General features: G+C 54.3%; 1 protein-coding gene across 1 annotated transcript; it reads right to left on the reverse strand.

The window, feature by feature from the left end:
* Positions 1–3,541: 3,541 nt before the first annotated feature.
* TCF25 (transcription factor 25) lies at positions 3,542–23,088 on the reverse strand. The gene is made up of 18 exons (XM_066348691.1): positions 22,747–23,088; positions 19,952–20,116; positions 18,909–18,983; positions 17,716–17,834; positions 16,936–17,001; positions 13,371–13,453; positions 12,646–12,776; positions 12,178–12,277; positions 10,550–10,643; positions 9,140–9,232; positions 8,922–9,027; positions 8,142–8,301; positions 6,529–6,616; positions 5,844–6,002; positions 5,609–5,699; positions 5,271–5,350; positions 4,109–4,181; positions 3,542–3,784 (listed from the first exon to the last, which is right to left on the reverse strand). Exons 1-18 carry the CDS (start codon positions 22,936–22,938, stop codon positions 3,626–3,628), a joined length of 2,034 nt encoding a protein of 677 aa, XP_066204788.1. The 5' UTR covers positions 22,939–23,088; the 3' UTR covers positions 3,542–3,625.
* Between the last annotated feature and the right edge of the window lie 724 nt (positions 23,089–23,812).

Here is a 23,812-nt window from a genome sequence, read left to right on the forward strand (position 1 = left end):
GAGGAAGCAGGAGGGGCCACCTTCTGCAGGGGTTTGGCTCAGCTCGTAGTGAGTGCTACCAGTCGGCCTGTACACCCTCAGGGCCGCTCTTACGCTCACCTGCTCCTTGGCTAGACAGATGTCGGCTGGGCATGCCCCAACCTCTCCACTGGTCAGTTATTCCCCTGCTGGGACCCCAAGCTCCACAGCCCACCTCCCCATCTCTTCCCTGGAGGTGCAGTCGCTCAGGTCTTCATATTTCTATGCCTTCTGTCCCCCAGGCCAGGGGAGGGCTGAGGTCCAGGAAGAATGGAGCCTTTCTCTACATCCTTCAAGTCATCCACTCAGCCCCTCATCCTGAGGGCGGCCACATGATGGGCGTGTGCCCAGGAGTTCATCAGCCAGCGCCCACAGAACCCCTGCCTGCCACCAGGTGGCGTGCATGGCACCCAGGGCCGTTGAGCTTCCCAGGCCCCCAGACTCCTGGGCACAGCTGGACATCTCCCCTTCGTGCTCAAAGCCACTGCAGCCCGGCCAACCTACTTGTGCTCAGACACCCAGCGCCCGTCAGGCCTTTGCTCCAAGTGTCTGTGAGGTGTCTCCTCTGGACCTGTCCGAGACTTTTCACCCACTCCCTCTCTCCCCACCCCTGTGGCAAACACCACCTCCTCCTGGAAGCCTCCAGTTCTGAATGCTGGCCTGATGCTGCTCTGCCTCCTTGGCTATTTACCGTTAACCCCGAGCACCACCCCCCGCTCCATGTTAGATGTTCACTGAGGGCGTCTGTTCCCAAGGACCCCCAGTCCCTTTGCTGAATGCTGCCAGAGGGCAGCCTGGTCACATGGCTGGAGGAGATGCTTTGTCATCCTGGAGGGGCTGGAACAGAGCTGCCGTGGGTGGGAAGGACACCACAGGCTTCAGGCCAAGAACCACTTTAAGACAGAGCTGTCTCCAACACACGGTCTGCTGCACAGCATAGGTCCAAAGTGCCCACGGGCACAGCAGTGGTCTCATTCCAACCCAGCACTTTCTCACTGAAGATGGCGTCTGCGACCACAACCCTCCTCTGGAGGCCGAGGTAGAGAGGGACTTGTACCTCCTGTTGGCAGGTGGGGAAAACAAGGCAACCAGGAAGGCAGGTGGCCGGTGGTGGAGGTAGGACTGGGAGGGAGTCAGGAGGTCTGTGTTTTGAGCATATCTGTGATATTCCTGCTAAAGTCCATCCTCTCCCGTCCACCCTGCTGCCCGAGGGCCTGACAGGCCCATACAAATGAGTGCACATTAATATTCATTTGTGAATACTGGCCACTCCTTACAGCTGCACAACTATAGAGCTCACGCTTTTTGCTTTGAAATACATCATAGGCCCTGGCCAGTGGCTCAGCAGTAGATTGCTGGCCTGGCATGTGGAAGTCCCAGGTTCAATTCCCGGCCAGGGCACACAGGAGAAGCGCCCATCTGCTTCTCCACCCCTCCCCCTCTCCTTCCTCTCTGTCTCTCTCTTCCCCTCCCGCAGCCAAGGCTCCACTGAAGCAAAGTTGGCCCTGTAGCCTCTGCCTGAGGCACTAGAATGGCTCCAGTTGCAATGGAGCAACACTCCAGATGGGCAGAGCATCACCCCCTGGTGGGCATGCTGGGTGGATCCCTGTCGGGTGCAGGCGGGATGTGGGAGTCTGTCTGCCTGCCTCACCCCTCCCTTCCTCCGCGTTTCACTACAGAAAAATACACACACAAAAATAAAATACATCACAGGTAACGCACACACACACCCCTGAACGGCCAGGCAGGCAGCACTCAGAACTAGGTTTGTGCTTCCCCCAGAACAAATGCCCACAGAACACCCATTAATGATCAGCTACCTTGGGTACCAGGGCAGCTCCCAATCCATCCCAGTGCTGCTGGGCGCTCTTGCCCATGTTGGTGGAGAGTCACATGTTCCCGCTGGGTGACAAGGGGGATTTCATGGTGAGAGGCACATCAGCTTTGGTGTTCGGCCAAACCACTTCCCAAACTGGTGGACCTGTTTGCCTGTTCCTGGACAAGCCCCCCAATCTCCACGTACGGATGGAGGGAGACAGGCCTCTCCCTAGTTCCGTAGGCAGCAGGCACAGGATGGGGACCACTGCACACCCCTCCCATCCTCCTGAAGGAGAACCCCAAAGGGCCCCAGGGTGTGAACACGAGGCAGCACCGCAGTAGGGAAGGTGGTCCCAGCAGCTGACTCTCACTGTCTGCCGTGTCCTAGGGCTCCCACGGCAGCTCTGTCCCCAAAGACAACCTTCCAGCCCTGGGGCACCGAGTCTGCTGGGTGTGCCCTGCTCTGCCTCTAGCTCTGCCGTTGCATCTCAGGGATGTTCTATTTCCGGCTTTATAAATGAGGCCTTTGAGGTGGCCCATGTCCCCTCCCCCCCAAGCCTGAGACTTCAAAGGTCATGAGAACAGGGCATCCTTTTGCAGGCGACCATATCCCTTTTCCTGCCTGGTACAGCCTCAGGACCCCTCAGCTGGTTCTCACTGGACCAACCATTGGAGACTCCATGGAAAGGAACAGCAGGTATCGCTGCGCTGGAGAAAGTCAGCTCTGTGATTGGTTATGGGGAAATGTCTAGAGAAATCTCAGGTAATCCAAAGGCCAGCTGGATCACCAGATCTCCAGTGCCCCGGGAAATGGCACGAGGACTGGCAATGGACACAGTGTTCCAAGAGCATGTCTCCCTGAGTCAGTGCCTGACCCACACCCAAGCAGCTGAGAGCAGGAAGCTCCTCAATCTTGCTCTCTGTTGTCCCCCAGCACCAAGAACAGGGCGCGGCACACAGCGGTCACTGTGCAAGGGAGATCCACAGGGAAAAGCTTCTCGACGGAGAGGGATGGGTGCCTATGTCCAGCCATGGCCATGCCAGCGAGGGGGTCAACGGCTGACCAGAGGGCCCAGGCCGGCCCCTGACCCTGCTTTCTTCACAGAGGTCCCCCAAGGGCCAGGAAACACACCGCCATGCAGGGTCTGCAGTCGGCCCCTTGACTCTCATCACAGTGGAACCACATGAAGGGCTGGCCCAGAGCTAGGTCAGTGTCCTTGGTCCAAGGGCAGTCTAGCTTCCTTTGAACTTGGGGAGGGCAGGGCCCACAGGGTGCCCAGTAGACAGAATACCTCCAGCTCACAACCTCAGGGCCCTGGATCCTTTCAGAACCAAACAGGCTCCTGAGTCACAGGCAGCCCCGTGTGGTTCTCAGCCGCCAATCAAGTGGACCAGCACCTGCCCCAGGTGATGAGCTTGCCCCAAGGATCAAATGCCCCATCCCTTCCCCAGAGCTGCCACCTCTCAGGCACTCCAACTTGGGGTTTCCCAAGAGTCCAGGCACTTTGTCGGAATGGAGACTGCACCTGGGGTGCCCAGCCCTCCCACCCTGGGCCAGCCCGTCCTGGACTCCGACAGAAGCACACCCGGCCGCACCTGCCTCGCACTGGGCACTGGCCCAGCCTGGGAAAGAACAGGGACAGCCTGCTACAGCACACCTGTCACAGCATAGGGACAGCCGTTCACCTTCACAGGAGACAGGGGAGGCAGGCGGACATGGCATTTTTACTTCGGGGAACTGGTCAGTTCCGACCAGACAAATCAGGAACATGATTGTACGTCTGTGTGCTCAGTCCCACTCCCCATCCCCCTCGGCGTGGTCCTCGCGTGGAACCTCCAGGTCGTGGAAGTGGAAGGTCGCCATCATGTCCCGCACGGCCAGCATCAGCCTGTTCAAGCCCTGGATGTGGTCCAGGCCCTCGGCCCCTCCGTCATCTGCCCTCTCTCCCTACGGCAACGAGACCCGTCTGAGCAGGGCTGTCTGGGCCGAGGGACAAGCACACCCACTGAGCTCACTGGGGACCCACTGAAGCGAGGAGTCCCAGGAGCCAAACACACAACTAACAAGACCAGGCCACCAGAGTGGGGTCCGGCAGCCTTACTGACTAAGGGGCATCTTGTCCAGTTGGCAGCTACAGGCTCAGGCGGGTGTGCCCAGCTTCCTGGGCTGAGTGGATACCTCTGCTGCTGACAGTGCTGGCTCTCGGCAGTCACACCTGAACACACCACCTGGACCCAGTTTGCAGGGAGAGGCCCGGGCATGCTCACATACCTCCGCAGTGTAATTGGGCAGGAGGGACCGGAAGAAGAGGGCGATGGTGTTTCCGTGGCTGACAGGACTCAACCTGAAAGAAGGAACAGTCCGGAAACAAGGCAGGGACAGGAAGGCAGCCCCTGGGACAGGCAGTCACCACTCCGGGTCAGCCTGGGGCGTGCTGCTGGCAGCAGAGGCAATGGGGGAGACTGCTCCAGAGTGGGGGGCGGGCCCTTCAAAACCCGTCTTGTTGAACAGAGTGAAAGCAAGGCCCACCACAGCCAGGCTGAACATCTGCCAGTGGACAGGTGACTTGCTTATGAGAAAAGCCGTGATTTCTTCAGTACGTAGAGTTAAAGTATAAACTGGTCACCTCAGGAGACTTCAGGTGAAGCACTCAGTGAAGAGCCTCCTAGTGACATAGCAGCCCAGCTCAAGAAGCTGGGGAGACCATCGCAGTGAACACTCCTGGTCTGCTCGGCCGAGGGTGGGGTCCTACAAGCCTGCAGTGCTGCCATGTCCAGCATGTCAGTTTTTCTCTGAACCCATGACACTAACAATAATTTCATTGTATACAGAAAATTTAACTGGGAAGGAACTGTTATGTTAACCTATGAACATGCAATCCAACTTTTATAATTCGGTGGGGGGAAAAAGGACTTCATTTTACAAACTGTGTCTACTGAGGTCTGAAAGCTCAGGTCCCCTAATGCACCGATCTATTATGACGCTCCAACTCTGGGTCTCTGCAGGGAGGGCGCAGAGGAAGGCCAGGAGGAAAAGCAGCCGCACACACACCCTGCAGCTGTGGACTTGGCCTGCTCTCCTGGCCCAGCGCCCAGGCCTGCGCACCCCAGTGTGCCAACCACTCTCTCCTGGAAGTTTCTGGTGGCAGTTTCCAGACAACACCTGACAAGTCTCCCCCACTGCAGGTTACTTGCCATCACAGCAGAGACGACCTCATTTTTGTTCTCCACTGCATGTGCAGCACCTGCTACAGAGCCTGACCGAGCAATGACCCTGTCAGACAGATGAAAGGCAGCCACGCCTGTGAAAGTTGACCATGGCCCCAAATCACTCTGCTCTGAGGGCCTGTGTCTGGAGGGGCAGCAAGTCCAGGGCCTGAAGCCCTGACCTCAGAACCAAAACGCAAAGGAGCAAGCGGCAGGTGGACAGGTACCTCTCTGGCCTGACGTAGGAGTGGATGGTGTCCAAAGGAGGCAGAGGATCAAAGCCCATCACAGACTGCGTGGTCACGTCCTGCAGAAAGGGACAGGAGCAGAGATGCAGGGGAGACTGCCCCTCTGGCCCTCCCCACAGCCCATCAGTTGGTCCTGGTCTAAATGGGGCCTTCTGTGGGAGCTGGCCCCGCAGCCAGACTGTTCACTGCCCGGAAGGCTCTGGGCGACTTGCAAGGCCGATGTCTTCACCCAGGATGTCCCTCAGAGCAGCAGGCTACAGCTGCGGGCCCTGAGGAGCCCAGCTCACACCTGCTCCACGGGCAGCCCTGCTCCTTACCGGGGGCAGCGCGGCAACTGCTTCCTTGATCTCGGAGAGGACCACGTGACGGTGGATATTTCTGGGCGCACACTGGTACAGCACCTTCCGCCTGGGGCCCGGGGAGAAAAATGGACAATGCGTGGAACGGTGCCCACCCCACCACCACATCCGTGACTGAGATCCCCATGCGGTCAGGCCTTGTTCTTCTCGCATGGACCCCCGAGGCCAAGTGCTGTCCCAGCCCCAGGCTCACCGGCTCTCACACTCCTCCACGGCGGGGTCCCCAGCATCCACTGCCCGCAGGACCTCACGGACGTTCTCTTCCAGCCAGCTCATGGTGGCGGGCTCCTTCCAGAGGAAGTGCGACCGCCCGAGGTAAAGGCTCACCAGCTGGCTCAGGGCAGGGGGCTGGCTGTGGGAAGGCAGGGCCTGTAAGCACACTCTGCCAGGTCCAGACCTCCAGTGCCTTCTGGCACCATGGGGTTATGTCCACGGTGTGCCCAAAGCCTGAAGTGAAGAGGTGGCTGAGCGGGGGCTACCACCCTGGGACGTGCCACTGCCCAGGGGTCTGGCACACGGTGCTGCTTCTGTATACTGTATGTGGTCTTTACCAAGTATGAGTGTAACAGAACATGAAATACAAAGAGGACACGGGGTCCCCATGCCACTGCCCAGGGGTCTGGCACATGGTGCTGCTTCTGTATACTGTATGTGGTCTTCACTAAGTATGAGTGTAACAGAACATGAAATACAAAGAGGACACGGGGTCCCCATGCCCTGTCCCCTGCATCAGGAAGCCTTGTGCTTTGGGCTGCAGGCCTCCAAACCACATGGGACCCAGGCCCCCACAAACGTGCAGACAGCACCTGGCAGGGAGACAAGCGCCCCCACCTCGCACACGTGGGCAGTGACCCCGCAGGGCGTCCTTCAGTCTTTACCTGATCTCAGCACTGGGTCCAAAGAAGCGGTGACTGGCGACAGCGGCGTCCGGCCGCACGCTGCAGTACTCGAGCAAGGGCATCAGAGCTGCAGGAGGCAGAGGTCCCCGTGTCACTGTGCATGCCCAGTGGCCCCATCTGAACCTGCAGGTACTCACCCACCACCCCTCAAGCTCACAGTAAAGACCACACCCCACAACCTTGGCAGACCCTCCGAGAGAGTCCAGTCTCCCAAGGGCTCCCCAGGGATGAGCTGAGGCCGCTCCCGAGCTCCATCCAGGCGCAGCGAGACTGCTCTGTGCAGCGTGACGCTCCTGCCCCATGCCCTGCCCAGAGGCAGCTTCACAGATGAAGGACGAGGACCTCCCGAGTCAGCGAGCAGCCTGCACTGATGGGCAGCTCTGCAGTGCAGGGGTTCCAGACCCACACCTCTAATCCACTCGCGGTGTGCAATCACCACCCGGCAGGGGACCTAGTGCAGACCACCCTCCTCCATATGAAGAGCCACAACTCCAGCAGCCAGATGGGGAAGGGTCAGTTCCCTATGACCTACTGGGCAGCCCCGTGTGTGTAGAGTGATCCAGGCCAAGGCATCCAAGCAGGGCTGGGGCTGAGGATGTGGAGTGCTGGGAGCCTGGCATCTCGGCCTCTTCCTCGCCTTAGCCAGGCCCCAGGCCTCACAGTCCCCATCTGGGCCCCTATTTTCTCTCTAACACCCTATCACACACCATGTCTGTCTCCCTGCCCTTGGACATGAGCCCGAGGTGGGAACCTTGGCTGCTGCTTCCTTGTGAAGCTGCATGTGCCTCAAGGAGTGGACAACACTGAGCTCCTTCCCCAGGTCACAGACCCCTGTGAGGATGTGCAGGAAGTTGCTGACTGCTACCCAGTGGGCAAGAGCACAGGCCTCTGACTGCACACCGACCCCCACGGGAAGGACACCCATGAGGCGCTGGGACAATCCAATGTCTCAGTCCCTCAGACGGTAAGAAGCAGGATTGTAAGATAAGACACTAAGCCCTGCTGGCTGACTGGTCCCCTCGCCCCATCCCGCCGTGCAGGGACTTACTTCCTGATCCCTAGAAAACGCCACCTTCTTCAGACGGTAAGTTTTTGTCAAACAAACTGCCAACATCAAAGATATCCTAGACCCTGGCCGGTTGGCTCAGTGGTAGAGCATCGGCCTGGCGTGTAGGAGTCCTGGGTTCGATTCCCGGCCAGGGCACATAGGAGAAGCGCCCATCTGCTTCTCCACCCCTCCCCCTCTCCTTTCTCTCTATCTCTCTCTTCCCCTCCCGCAGCCGAAGCTCCATTGGAGCAAAGTTGGCCCGGGCGCTGAGGATGGCTCTATGGCCTCTGCCTCAGGTGCTAGAATGGCTCTGGATGCAACAGAGCGAGGCCCCAGATGGGCAGAGCATTGCCCCCTGGTGGGCGTGCTGGGTGGATCCCGGTCGGGCGCATGCGGGAGTTTGTCTGACTGTCTCCCCATTTCTAACTTCAGAAAAAAAAAAAAAAAAAAGATATCCTAAACCCCAGGCTGCTGAGACCAAAGTCAGCTCTGGCTCCTCCTTCCCAGCTTTGACAGGGGCTGGGCGGTCTGACCAGGCACTCACCTCCTGGGAACATGACGAGTGCCTGTCGCACCAGGAGAGAGGCCTTTTCCCTGGCAGAGCTGAGCTCCTGGTCGGGGAGGTCTGCCTGCTGACTCAGCAGGAAATACGCCAACGGCACAGAGAAGGCAAAGTTTGGGAGCTGGGACAGGTTCCGGTGAGCCTGTGAGGGTAAAGCCCGAGGCCACACTCAGACAGCAAGCACAAGGTAGCATCTCTGCAGCGCTCAGGGTGCGAAGGACAACCTCACATCTGAGGGGTTTTCTCCTTGCAGCACGACAAACACAGTGGTCCCCCTTATCCGTGAGGGACTCCCCAAGACACTCAGTGGGTGGCTGACACCATGGCTAGTACCAAACCTGACACACGCTGTGCTCCTTCCTGCACACGGGCACCTGTGACCACGTTCAATCGATAAATAAGGCAGAGTAAGAGATTAGCAACAATCAAGTGAAATGATAGTTTGAGGTGCCACAGCAAAAACAGCACAAATTTCTTTCTTCACAATTTCACATGTAGATCTTAACAACATCAGTACACCGTGTTTTCTTTCCTTATGGCTTCCCTGAAAGGTCCAAATTGCTAGCATGAGTCCTCTGTGCTGTGGGACGTTCGTCAAGTCAGGTGACCTGAGCCCAAGTACTGTGACTCAACAGTCGATCTCATCACTGAGATGGCTACTCGGAGCTCCTGTCTTGTAAGACAGAGGACTCGCCGTGGTGTCCCGCGGCCGTCTCTGGATGCACAGGGCGGCAGTGCCCACGCCGGCCCCCTCGCACCTACCTCCCACTCCTGGAACAGGCGGATCAAGTACTCGTAGTTGCGTGCCCGTAAGGCCAGGTGGTCGATCAGCAGCAGCATGCACAGGGGGTCCTCGTCTGGCTCCAGGCTTCCGGAGGCAGCAGGCAAGCAGGGGAGGGCAGAGGGAGACAAAACCCAGAGTGGGCCCTCGAGTGCCGCGGGCCTGCCGCTGAGCAAGCACGCGCGGCCGGGACACCTACCTCAGGATGAGCTTGCAGTACTCCAGCGCCGTGCGTGGGCAGCCCCGCTTCTCGAGGAAGCTCATCTGCTTGTAGAGGGCCAGGTAGAAGCTCCTACACCCAAGACAGTTCCTCGTCAATTTAGTGACAGCAGGTGGCAAGGCCACATCGCCCAGGCGCCTCATCAAGCAATGCCCATCCTCTCTTGCTGGCTTCATTAGCATTTCCTGTGTGACCTAATCACCATGAATGTTCAAGAAGGTTCTGTGTCTGCAGAGAAGGTGATGCTCTGCTTGTTGGAGTCGCATGTGTTCCCATATACAGAAAACCAAGCTTATATCTCAGTTCAAACCTTTGTCTTCAGAGTTTTTTTTAACCATTTATCATCTAAGGAGAGTTAAAATCTACTGTCATCACAGCCTTACTTTATCCTCACATTTCAACCATTATAGCAGCTCTGTTGTTGATGCATCAAGTTTATGACTGGAATGATCCCAGGGGACCTTATTTTTATCAATATCCACTGCCCAGTTAATGCTGGAAATGTTAGTAACTTATAATCTTTCTCAAAGAACCAAAGAACTAAGAATTTAATTGAAGAGACAAGGCTAACAAACAACCAGTGGAGAACGTTCAGATGTGGCCCATGTGCAGCCGGCGCAGCGGGTGATGTCAGCCTGGGACCCGGATGTGACTCCAAGGTGGGAAAATGCCCCACACTGTGGATGACCAGGGACGGCCAGAGACAACAGGAGAGTGAGGTGAACTCCCCCAGAACAGAGGACATGCCCACCCAACCAGGGCCCTGAAGGCCAGGCCAAGGTCGGCCAGGAGGCTGCTGAGGCTATTCAGGGCCTGAGCAGGGTGTTCAGAGTGGCAGAAGTTTCTGCAAGACATGAGGGTCACCTGCACACAGCGCTCACTGCAGAACAGATCAGGCTAAATTTGAACCACTCAGTTAAGGATCACACACAGACTCACATACAAAGCATGGCAGAGCACTCTAATCTCGTGGGGCACAGATCCTTTTGTCGAAAGATCTAAGGCCGTGATGGTGAACCTTTTAATAAAAACCGCCCACTTTTGCAGTGCTGGTCAACCTGGTCCCAAGGAGGGCGGTTTTTATTAAAAGGTTCACCATCATGGATCTAAGGGAACATGACTATGCATCCTATCCCGGTGAAGTGGCTTACTAGGCTCACTTCTAACATGGACAAATCTAACCCCAACCAGCCAGGCCGCCCATTCTTGGGCCCAGTCCCTCTGCACTCAAGCTTTGAACACAATGTGATACCAGGTCCAAGCCACCTGGTGGACCCCTTGTAGACAGCCCATGCCCCCTGCTCCCACTCCCCTCACTGGTTCTAACATCACCTGTGATAGCTTCAACATCCAAGACAGAGAGCAAAACCCCTTGGGACAGCCACGCACCTGTTCTCGGGTCTGCGGTAGTCCAGCCGGCAGGTCCCGCTGGTGAGGCTGAACAGGGGGTGGAAGGCACACTCCATGCTGTACAGGGCTCTCTCTGCGGGCCACACAAACACCAGGGGAGGGCGTCACAGCCACCGTGCGGCAACTGCAACCCCGTCCTCTGTGGCTTGCAACAAGGAAAGCTCTGGAAGGAAGGAGGTTAGGTAACTAGGATTTGGGGAAGTGACAGAGCATGAACGTAACCCTGGGGGTCACAGAGGCCACCCTGCGTTTACTTTACCCACAGGGGTCTGAGCTGGCCACACCCAGAGTCCAAACAGGGAAATGCAACCACACGTCCTCACAAAACCCACATGCCCAGGCCCCTCACAGCAGCTCGTTAACTAGGGCCAACACGTGGGACACCCCCTTGTGTCTGCTGAGGGATGGGGGGTCCACAACACAATGGAACACCTCCCAGCCTAGAGACACTGGCCAGTGAAGAAGCCAGACAGGCACGCTCCCATGTCTCCACTGATGAGAAATGTGCAGAATAGGCAAGTGCAGAGACAGGAGGCAGAGTGCAGGTAGCAGGGACTAAGGTTGGGGCTGGGAGGTGACCGAGCTGAGGTTTCTTTTATAAGTAATGAAAACGATCTGGGATACATGAAGCTGTACAACTCTGATACTTATTCAAAACCAGTGAGCCTGGCCCTGGCCGGCTGGCTCAGTGGTAGATCATCAGCTTGGCGTGTGGATGTCCTGGGTTTGATTCCCAGCCGGGGCCCACAGGAGAAGCACCCATCTGCTTCTCTACCCTTTCCCCTCTCCTTTCTATTTCTCTCTTCCCCTCCTGCAGCCAAGGCTCCATTGGAATAAAGTTGGCCCAGGCACTGAGGACGGCTCCATGGCCTGGCTCAGGTTGCAACGGAGCAATACCCCAGATGGGCAGAGCATCGCCTCCTGGTGGGCATGCCAGGTGGATCCCGGTCGGGCACATGCAGGAGTCTCTCTGCCTCCCCACTTCTCACTTCAGAAAAATACAAAAATACAAAAAAACAAAAACAAGCCTGACCTGTGGTGGCACAGTGGATAAAACATTGACCTAGAATGCTGAGGTCGCTGGTTCAAAACCCTGGGTTTGCCTGGTCAAGGCACATATGGGAGTTGATGCTTCCTGCTCCTCCCCCTTTCTCTTTCTCTCTCTCTCTCTCCTCTCTTAAAAAAAAAAAAAAATTAAAAAAAAAAAAGAAAAAAACAAAAACAAAAAACCAATGAGCCTGACCTGTGGTGGCACAGTGGATCAAGTGCTGACTTGGAGTGCTGAGGTCCCAGATCAAAACCCTGGGCTTGCCCGGTCAAGGCACATGCAAGAAGCAACTACTCTGAGTTGATACTTCCCGCTTCTCTCCCCTTTCTCTCTCGCTACTCTCTAAAAAAAATCAACAAAATCTAAAAAAAAAAACCCAACAAACAGGACACTTTAAAATGGTAAATTTTACATATGAATTATATCTCAATAAAGTTGTTATTTTAACAAGATCCTGGCAAACCCATTTGCATCCCAGTCATATTATCAAAGGGTATCTGTGCTGCCCGCCTCTGAGACCCTCCCGTGAGGGGACGCACGGGGGGTGGGCGGCTCTCACCTATGAGATCCCGCGCCATCTCCTGGTCCTCCTGGAACCGGCAGGCGTCGCTCAGCTGCAGCAGAGAGTCCACGTGATAGGGGCTTGTCTGCAGCAGAACCTACAAGGCAAGAGGCACGCTGACCAGGGCTGCAAGCAGGGCCCTGCAGGGACCACACCCAGGAAGGCCCCGGAACCCTGGGCACGTCTTCCTTTCAGACACCTAAGCCTTAGGGACACCATCACTGGGGGGAGTGACAATGCCACCGGCTCCAACAGTGTCCTACCCCGTTGTGAAGCCAAATCCCTGACCTGACGAGTAGCAGCCCGGGACTCTGTGTGCCCAGGTGTCTCCACCTCAACCCTCCCGCGCCCCGGCCCAGGCCCAGGCCCAGGCCCCGCCCTGGAAGACCGCGGCAAGCCCTCAGAAGCGCTGTGCCCTTGAGCAGGGTCCCTGGGCCCCAGGCACTTCCTGAGGGGCTCACGCACCACAATGTTGTTGGGCTCCATGGACTCCACAGCGGCCAGGAACTTGTGCTGCGTCTGCTGGTACTCCTCGCTGTGCTCGAACGCAAAGCAGGACAGGCCTTTCTTGGACTCCAGCAGCCGCATTGACAGGCCTGGGGAGAACGCCACGTCAGCTCCTCCTGGTGCTCTTGGTGGTGCACCTCTGTGCACACTCAGCTCAAGCCGCCGCCCCGGAGCGCTGGTCCCACCGGCCGAGCGCTGTCGCAGGTGCCAGAGCTGACGCGCACCTGTCTCTGCCCACACTCAGGGAGCCCCTCCCCCACGCCTTGCCGCAGACCAGGGGCTCCCAGGTGCTCCCCCAGGCCGCGCAGCTGCGCATCCACACAGCCCTGACAGGACACTAACCCACACCCCACACCTTTCTGCACTGTTGCTGTTTTCCTTTAAATTACTAGTATACTTACTAGTTTGCAACAAACTATAAAATATCACATTTTAAAAATGAACTTGGTTGCTACCTGTGACACAGTACCCACAGGAAAAGAGGAGAGTTACGATGCAGTTGGCATGGGGGTGTCTGTGTCCCCACACTGGGTGCCCCCCTGCAGCACCAGGCCGGTGCTCGGTCACACTCCTGTCTGTACATGGCTCTGCACAAACAGGAGTGAGCCTGCCCAAGGGGCTCGGACAGCCACAGTGCCCAGCACTGACCACCACACAAGCCCCGCTCCTCTGCAGCCCCTTACCTGGCTTGCTGTACCGGGGCCAGGTGCTCTTAGGGGTGGTCAGCCACGTACACTTGGGGTACACGCGCTGTCTCTGCCGTGGTCTGTGAAGGACGGACATGGTACAGCCTCACCTGTGCTGCCCTCCCTCCGCTGGGCTGGGGGAGCGGAGCCTCAACGCGGCGTGCGGGCGAGCAGCTGTGCTTCCACAGGCACGACAAGGACAGAATGTGGGGATAACTGCCCGTGACCACTGCCAGACAAAACTCGGAACTGTGGGCTACACGACCAGATGACCACAGAAAGAAAAGAAACAAGAAATTTGCAGCCCAGTAAAGTGGCAAGGAAGGAAAAACGAAAGAGTTGAAACCAGAACTAAAGACGAGAATGAGCCCGCAGAACTGTGGACGCACATGAGCTGTGTCTGTGGGACACAGCGGGACGAGGCCACGCAGAGGGCGGGACGAGGCCACGCAGAGGGCGGGCTCTGCCTCCTCCCCTCTCCTGGGACTCCCAGACGCAACAGCAGGTTTGAAAGGAAGAAATCAGGTAGAACACTCCCATCCACACCAACAACGGTTTCTGGGAGAAAGCAAGCCGGACAAGTGAGCAGGGCGAGTGGACAGAGCTCTGTGCCCTTGGCTCAGACGGCCTCCCCTCCACAGCCGGACGCCCAGCGCACACCTGGGGGTCTCTGCAGATGCCAGACCTCAAGTCCTGGTCGCATGGATGGTCTCTGCTCTATCAGGATGTTTTGTTTCTTAAGCTGAGTGATGGGCATGTGCACATGTGTATCTAGTTTGTTCTCTGAACTTTTTCGATAATCTGAACTACATTGCTTAAAAAAAATGAGTAAAAACTTGAACTGTGTTGGGAATAGAATAAAAAAGCATGTTTCTGCTCCCAGTGAGGTCAGAAACTGCAGGGAGCAGACGCTGTACAAGAGAAGCCCAGTCAGAAGCTGAAGAAACTACGATAAACTGTGACATGATCTGGGCAAAGCGACAAGGGCTGTTGATACAGAACAGACTGTACTGAGTACTGAGGCAGCTCTAACTGAGCTGGGAGGTGGGGCAGGGGGCCACGGAGACAGGACAGAGGGGAGGGCGGGCCAGCCAGCCAGGCTGTCACAGTGGGACGTCAGCGGAGAACCCAAGAGCAGTGCCCAGTGGCTGAGATTCTGAGTGACCACTGGAGACGACAATGAGAAATGTGGGGAGCAGGCGAGGAACGAAGGGCAGGAGGGTTAGGAGGAACCGTGGCTCCTCAAGGATACCCTTAAGCATGATTTAAACTCTTAAGTGAATAAGTAAGTACAACACAATAAGAAACAATTCACAGAATTACTTAGCTAATTACTAACTTGAACTCACACGGATATAAGTTCAGACAGCACTGTCAAGAAGTGGCAAGGAGAGACAAGCAGAGGCAAATGCGTGACATGAGGGTGGGGCAGGGGCACTGCTAGGCCAGGGCCACCCAGGTGACAGAGAGGAATGTTTTTTGTTTGTTTTGTTTTTTAAGTGAGAGAAGGGGAGATAGTGAGACAGACTCCTGCATGTGCCCTGACTGGGATCTACCTGGCACTCCCACCTGGGGCCGATGCAAATCAACAGAGCTATCCTCAGCACCTGAGGCCAACACTCAGCCCAACTGAGCTAGCCTCAGTGCCCAGGGCCAACCCTCAGACCAATCAAGCCTCTGGCTACAAGAAGAGAAGAGGGGGGTGAAGGGGAAGAGGTAGGGGAAGAGAAGCAGATGGTCGCTTCTTCTGTGTGCCCTGACTGGGAATCAAACTCAAGACTTCCACACGCTGGGCAAATGCTCTATCCACTGAGCCAACCAGCTAGGGCTCAGAGAGGAACGTTTTAAATTAAAAGTGTATTTCATTCATATTCCAAAAAGAGAAAGTCCAAAACCCTTGCATCCAAAATAATACCAAAAATAAAAGCAAAATGTAAAGTAAAAACCATCAGAAATGCAAGTAAAGTGTGGGCAAATAACAGGAAAAAGTCCTTATTCATAATCAAAGAAAAGTCAAAACATCAAGATGAGCCTGACCAGGTGGTGGCACAGTGGAGAGAGCCTCAGACTGGGATGCAGAGGACCCAGGCTCAAAACCCTGAGGTCATCGGATTGAGCGCAGGCTCATCGGCTTGAGTGCAGGCTCATCGGCTTGAGTATGGGATCACAGACATGACCCCACAGTCGCTGGCTTAAGCAAGAGGTCACTCACTCTGCTGTATCTCCCCCACCCCTGCATCAAGGAACATATGAGAAAGCAATCAATGAACAACTAAGGGGCTGCTAAGAATTGATGCTTCTCAACTCTTTCCCTTCTTGTATGTCTGTCCTTATCTGTCCCTCTCTCTGACTCTGTCACAAAACAAACAAAAAAACATCAAGATGATTTCCTATGTACACACTGTGACTAACTTTACAACCTCCTGTGCCTGGTGCGAATCAGAAGAAACACTCAGGGGCAGGTGGGCATAGCTGCACAACTCTTCTGAGCAACACTCAGCTAGGAATACCCAACCCTGGGCAATTTCACTAGAAATGCTGCAGACGCAGGGTGACCACAGCCAGGACACAGCCAAACACCCGTCCTCTAGGGTGAGCACAGTCCCGTGCACCAGGGTGTGCATGTGGGCAGCCAGGGTATGTGGGGTCCAGCAAAACTCTGTGATCCTGGGAGGTGCAGCAACCTGCCCAAAACGGCTGTCAGAGTAGACTATGCTGAATTGCTTGAATTTATATTTTATTTTACAGAGACAGAGAAAGAAAGTCAGAGAGAGGGATAGACAGGGACAGACAGACAGGAACGAAGAGAGATGAGAAGCATCAATCATTAGTTTTTCGCTGCGCATTGCGACACCTTAGTTGTTCATTGATTGCTTTCTCATATGTGCCTTGACTGCGGGCCTTCAGCAGACCGAGTAACCCCTTGCTTGAGCCAGCGACCTTGGGTCCAAGCTGATGAGCTTTTTTGCTCAAACCAGATGGCCCGTGCTCAAGCTGGAGACCTGGGGTCTTGAACCTGGGCCCTCTGCATCCCAGTCCGACGCTCTATCCACTGCGCCACCGCCTGGTCAGGCAAATTGCTTGAATTTTTAAATAAAATGTATTTAGTTCTATGACCAGAAAAAAGATGTACATGAAGGACAAAGCTGCTGCAGCTGTGAAAGCTGCCAGTCACTGGGTTGAGGGAGTGTGGCGGGAAGAATGCCTGCACCCCCCCCACAAAGTCCCAGATACAGACCCTCCCACTTGCTGCATCCACCACGGGGCACCACCGCTAACACCTGTTACATTAACAAAGATCAAACTTGTCCCAGAACCAAGACTTCATGTCAGCTGTGCTGCTGACTGAGCCTGCCTGAGACGTCGGGGCCAGAAGCCTGGGGCGTAAGGGTTCTCAGACGTGTGCTGCAGAAGGCAGTGAGCTCGGCAGCCACAGCCACGGTCAAGCTCCAGCGGCTCCCTGGACCTGCCCTCAGACCCCTCAGCACCAAGCACCCCATTTCTGCACTTCAGCTCTGAGAACACCCCGCCTTTAATTGAGAACACAGCTTGCAGATCTTACCTTTGTTCCCCCAGGACAGCTCGAGCACCAAAATATCTTTTCAGTTCTGTGTCTGGATTCAGGTGTCTAGAGAGTTGAAAATTTTAAAAGAAAAATGAAATTGAGTTCTTTTACAATGATTCTGGGAATTTTAGAAAGTCACATAAAAACCCAGTGAGTCCTGGCTTGTGGTGGCGCACTAGATAAAGCATCAACCTGGGTGCTGAGGTCATGGGTTCAAACCCTGGGCTTGCCTGGTCAAGGCACATATGAGAAGTGACCAATGAACTCAAGTGAAGCAACTATGAGGTGATGCTTCTCACTCCCCACCTTCTCTGTAAAAATCAATAAATAACATCTTAAAAAAAATAACCCAGTGAAGAAATAGCTATTTTGGTGTAAAACAAAGGCAACTTATAGGACTACTTTCTCTAAAACCAAGCACCCCGAGGTGGTGACCTGAGGCTGGCCACTCCTCTCGAGCCGAATCAAGGCAGCAAACAACCTGGACTAGGCTGGGAGTCCACACCAGCTGAGGAACAGCTTCTGCAGTGGGGACAAGGTTCATTCACGTCCACAAGGACAGGAGATGGACATTGACCACAGGACGACATCTCACGTCAACAGTGTTCCCATACACGTGAAAGGTCCTTGGGAATGGACCTCCCTGTTCCTATTTCTTAAATGTCTGATAATGATTGAGCTCTTGTCACTTTTAAATAAAGACAGTAAAGTTTCTTCTTCTAATAACATTCTTCCTCACCACGGAGTCTGCAGTGACAGCCAGGAGGGAGGACACACCTGTGCTCCACATACAGGACGTGCTTCTTCGAGCTCAGGGGAGGTGGGCCAGGGCGGTGAGGGCCACTGTTGTCCTCAATCCTCTCCAAGATGCGATCAATGTCTTCCAGCCCATTTACCTGAAGGCCCCCAAACAAAATATTAATTACCACCCTCACTGTATTTCAATGTTATAACAATAACTACATGATTATTTCTACAAAGAACAAGTATTACATAGCTTACTTCCCGAAAGACAATAAGCATGCAACTGAGAAAGGACTCTTCAAAACTGGAAGCTCAGAATAGACAGGATCTCAGAACCAGAAGGGCCCTTCAGTGGCTGAGTCACAAGCCCACTTTCTGGTCTCACAGGTGTACTCACCTCCACAGGTAACTGGGCTGGGACTGAAGATTCTGACTGAACAGCCACAAAGCTACAACCTCTTTTAGGGACAGAGGGAAAATGAGGCCCAGGAGCAATATGGAAATTCTCTGTGACAACACACTGCGTCTGGGAGCATCTGCACCTCAGCATCAGACACAGGCTGGGCCGAGGGGCGCAGGCAGAGGCTTTGCTGCCCACGGGCATCATTTCGGAGGCAGAGTGGGGCCCCAACCCTCAGTGAATGAAGTGAACAAACACAGAAGCAAAATCTCGTCATTTCCCCTTTTCATTTCTCTGACCTTTGAATTAGTTACACTCCTTCTGGGAAGAAGTTAAAATATCAAATAAAAACAAACTGCTTTCCTTTACATGCCAACAGCACTCTCGTGAACATGGTGACATCCCTAAAACCTTCCTGACTTTCTGTAAGAAGTGTGGCAGGCACCAACCCCACAAAGTGACACAGGACAAGAAAGGCAAGGACCGGTTGCAAATATATGCAGGGAAAGTGGTGTGATGACAGGATGCAGTGGCTATGGTGGGCAGACTAAGTCGATTTTCTGCAAAAAGCTACAACTACAAAGGCTGTGTTGAGGCTTGAATGCATGGAGCCCAACTGCAGATCTAAGAGATGCTGGCCATTAAGTGTGCAAGCACTTTCAACAGGGAGCAGATAAGAGAAAAGGCCAAGGGATCCAGTTCTAAGCTTCATATTTTGTTTTATTATGTAACAATAAAATTTTGAGGATATGTGTGCTACAAACAAACAAGCAAGCAAACAAAACACCACCCAGAAAACAATGGGCAGGTTATCAGCTGAACATACCGAGGTTTCTCCCGTAGTGTTTTTCTTACTTTTCTGTTTCTTTTTCTTCTTTCGGAGTTTGCCACTCATATTAGACTAATAAAAGAAGCACATCTTCATCAATGGAAAGAGACAATGAGATCTTAAACCCCGAGAACCAAAGCAGATGCTGCAGAGAGACACAGGATAGAGGCGTGGTGTCCCCTCCCTTCCACTTCCTGAATGTCCTCTGATCTCACCTACTTCTCTTGGACAACAGCTCCCATCAGTCTCTCCGGCTCTAGTCCAGCCTTCTCCTTCCTCTCACACCTCTTCCTGACACACAACAGGGCTCCCGGTGACCCTGTGATGCTCACAGGGCTCTGACACCCACCCACCATCCCTCTGCTTTCACCATTCACTTTGACAACCACGTTCCCTGCCTTGCTCAGGCACCTAGAGACAAGGCCCAAACCAAAGTCCCTCTGCCTCTAAACCTATCATGCCTTCATCTGGCCCTCTCCTCCCACCACTGGTGAAGACTCCTTGGGAGGCCCCACCACTACCCTGAGCTTGATCCGTTCCAACCCCCCATGCTCATCAAGTCTCCCCAACTGTAGCTGGCAGTTCATCCACGTTCCCCTCTTGACCAAAGGCCCCCGGAGGGCAAAGAATTATCCCTTGAGCCCAGGAGGTTCCCCCAAACCAGTTATTGAACAGATGAGCAGAAGGTCTCTGGAGGGATCCTCCTGTGTGCTGTGTAGAACACAAAATTAAACTGGCCTACACGTTCCTTCACGGCATGTCCATCCAAGGCCCCAGTCCACCCGGCCTGAGCTCCAGATACACACTCACAAGGAGCACACACCCTGCTGAGCAGGGGGACTAAGTAGTGAGAGGGAAATGGATTTCATGCTGGTGAACCTTGTCTAGGGGACCCTGGATACGGCATCCTTGACAACCACATCTGATCAGAACTCCCCAGGAAGTTTGGGGGCAAATGCATAACCAACAAGATGAAATTCAGGAAATGGTCAGCAGAGCGTGTGTGGGTGGGCACCCCTTGTTACCACAGGGCCCCATACCTGCTCCAGGGTTGCTGTCCTGTCAGCCACCTCTCTGTCCTTCTTGGGCTCGGCACTTCCACTCTGGGACCTCCTTTTGCTCCCTGACACCACAGCATCTGTGAACAGACCGTCGGACCTCTCGCCATTCAACACAAGTCCCTCCTCAAGGTCCTCAATGTTAATCTGCAGAAATGGAGGGGAAAGAACAGTGTCATATGTACATCCTGGTCACAAGCTCTGCCGTCGTTACGAGAGGCATGTCACAATGACAGCAAAGAGGAGTTATTGTGTGGGCACCTTCAAGGCCATGCTGAGGTTGTGGAGGAAGAAAAATGAATGTGTTATGCCTTGCAGACCACAGTGCCAACCATCTGAGCAAGTCCTGGTTCATGATTTCTTCAGTGGATGAGCCACTAGAGAGTGCCAGGGCATACAAGGCCCATGGAGTACTGTTTCCATGTCAGAGCTGGCATACTGCAGAATACACAAACACCACAATTTATCCCTTGCTCTGAGCACCACCTATGACAAAGATCATGCAGAATGGACCCTCACATAGCAGTGAAAAGAACTACATTGTGCATGTCACACAAATGAACCTTAGGATCACAATATTGAACAGGAGAAAGTCCCAGGACACACACACCCTAAACACACACACTCACAATCACACATTAAACACACACATACATACTAAACACACATGATCACATGCACTCAAGGCACATACAAATATACTCTCAAGGATAGATGGTGGGGACAGGGGCAAGGGAGGAGCAGGGGTGGTTGCAAATTCCTGGGAAAGCTATGACTCCTCCGCTAATAAGTAAATAAACAAATAAGAGGGGCCATCATGGTATAGTAAGCAGATCTGATGGACCCCATCTGGTATACTCAAGTCCAAAGATAGATAAATAAAATTGTATGTTTAATTTAGAACATCTCAGAAATATAAAGCTCAAAAAAAACAGGGGGTAAAATTTACTCTAACCTTGCAACCCTGAGATAATTTTGAAATAAAATTGGGACCACGTGCTTGCAACTTTTAACTGGTGAGAAGGAAAGGCCAAAGCACTGCCAGTGTTCCCACTGGGCCTGACATCTCAGCTGGAAAGCAGCAAAGAAAAGAAAGCAGGAACAAATTTCATGTTCTCTGGTTTTGCATTCTTCAGCAGTGGAGATTTCCACATAGAAGAATAAAACTCAGGAGTGTGTTGCACATGTTTGTCTAGAAAATCCATAGATCTTTATTTATAAAAATAACACCGCCTGACCAGGCGGTGGTGCAGTGGATAGAGCGTTGGACTGGGATGCAGAGGACCCAGGTTCGAGACCCAGGGATCGCCAGCTTGAGCGCAGGCTCATCTGGTTTGAGCAAAAGCTCACCAGCTTGGACCCAAGGTTGCTGCCTCAAGCAAGAGGTTACTCGGTCTGCTGAAGGCCCACGGTCAAGGCACATATAAGAAACCAATCAATGAACAACTAAGGTGCCTCAATGCGCAACAAAAAACTAATGATTGATGCATCTCATCTCTCTCCATTCCTGTCTGTCTGTCCCTATCTATCCCTCTCTCTGACTCTGTCTCCATAAAAACAAAACAAAAACCTTAAAATAAAAAAAACTTTAAAAAAAAATAAGACCTGAGCCCTGGACAGATAGATAGTTGTTGGGTAGAGCACTGTCCCGAAGCACAGGCTGCCAGTTTGATCCCCAGGCAGTGAACATGCAGGAACAGACTGATGCTCCTGATTCTCTCTCGTTCTCTTCCTTCCTCTAAAATCAATAAAATAAATATTTTTTTAAAATACCATCTGATTTGAAGATGCTACAATTCTACCAAAATGGGGTCTATCACAGCAGCAGCAATAACAGCGTGATTCTGAGAGTTGTACGGCTGCATCAGGACACAGGGCACAAGTGGGGTCTGGCTGGCAAAGATCTTGCAGCAAAGGGAGGAAGCTGGAATGAAGACTCCTATGGAAATTTCTTTTAAATTATGGGGATCATCGAGGAATTGGTAACCACTTTCCCAAGTATTCAACTAATGGTGCCACCAAAGTCTCTTGGTGAAGCTGGGTGCTGGATTCCTGTATGAAGTCATGCTCCCTCCTCCCTTTAAAAAAAAATACTTTTTTAGTCCCTTTTGGGAATCTGATTGTTTTAAAGAATGTTAAGTTCCTAACAAAGTCTATGCCAAGCTAAACCTCAACGTCAAGGCCAGTGCTGACTCTATATGCACACACTGAGTAGCAGACACAGATGAGGAAAGCACGTGTTACACAAGGAGGTCAGGAAAGCGAATACAAGATAAGGCACACTTATGCAAGAGTACAGGCTGGGGCCAGCGCTAAGGAGACACTGGTGGGAGTTTATCCCTTCAATTCACACCTACTGTGTTACTTTTCCATGCCGGACACCTGGCTGTGGGGGACGCAGCGATAAGCAAGACACATCTCGGGTTGTGAGGAGTTGAGGGGAATGTTTGTATATAGCCTGCAAGTGCCTGGCGTACAAATGACAATCGGGGAAGTCCCGCCCACCGTGTGCGGCCCCGCCCCCGAGCATAAGGCCATGCCCACTCGGCAGCAGCCCAGACCACGCTTACCCCATCCCTGGGTATTATGGCTCCACCTCTAGCAGCGGCCTTAACCCGGCGGAGCCCCGCCCCCAAGACCTTAGACCCTGCCCACCACATTAGCCCCGCCCCCAATGCAGCCTAGGTCGGACCCCAGGTCGCCCCGCCCCGTGACGTCATGCCCTCGCCCGGCACACCGCGCCCCCCGTCATCCCCATCCCAGGCAGCCCCGCTCACCAGCTCGAACCGGTTGTTGACTCGAACGCCTTCCTTCCCTGCGCCCCGGGTCTGCCGGCCACCTGGCCCCCGCTTTGGTCCTTCTTCTTCCGCATCATCGTCATCATGGAAATCAAACTGCAGGGCGCCGGGCCCGAGGGGCTCCTGTCCGCGCTGTTCCCCCCTCAGCCTCCGGAGGGCCCGGCGCGACATAGGACCCAACGGCCGCTGACGTCTGCGAACTGAGAGAAGACGAGCAGAAAAGACAGCGGCCGGTGCGCCTGCGCACTTAAAGAGCGCTGGCGCGGGGCTGGCGTGTTGCGTCTGCGCGTTACGGCCTTCGGGAACTTCCGCTTCGTGCCCGGCAGCATCGGAGGAGGTGTGGGCGTGCCCACGTGTGTTCTCGCGCGAGTTGCGTGCCCCCAAGGCGGGCGTCCGAATCTTCAGGAGGCGTGCCTGTGACAGCTGTCGGGCTGGAACTGGGGAGGGGGGTGCGCGGGCTCCCAAACTCCTGCACCTGGGACCTAGACACGCAGGTGAGGCTAGGGGAAGAGTCTGCGCAGGTGACAACTGGGAGGATCTGGAGGGCCCGCGCTCCGCGCCCTGCCCGTGACTTCTCAGCCCGGCTTTAAGGCTGCAGGCGGAGTGTCCCCTCATTAGCAGTAAGCATCTCCAAACCGATTAGCTCGGGCAGCCTTTCCTGGGCAGCCTTCATGGACAACCCCAATGCTTGATAGACTAAAACCAAATACGTCCTGGTTGTTTATTTTTTTGCGGTTGATGCGCCCCAGGCGATTTCCTGGACCTCTAGGTTTTGGAAACCGTGGTCCTAGGTGGAGGCTCGCCACCCTAACCGTGTCATAACCTACTGGGAGGTTGTTACAATAAAGATGCAGGCGGGGCGGTGGCGCAGTGGATAGAGCATCGACTGGGATGCGGAGGACTCAGGGTCAAGACCCCGAGGTCGCCAGCTTGGAATCATCTGGTTTTAGCGAAGCTTACCAGCTTGGACCCAAGGTCGCTGGCTCGAGTAAGGGATTACTTGGTCTGTTGTAGCTGCACGGTCAAGGCACATATGAAAAAGCAA

The sequence above is a fragment of the Saccopteryx leptura genome, chromosome 9, assembly GCF_036850995.1.
Source record: "Saccopteryx leptura isolate mSacLep1 chromosome 9, mSacLep1_pri_phased_curated, whole genome shotgun sequence".
Lineage (NCBI taxonomy): Eukaryota > Metazoa > Chordata > Mammalia > Chiroptera > Emballonuridae > Saccopteryx > Saccopteryx leptura.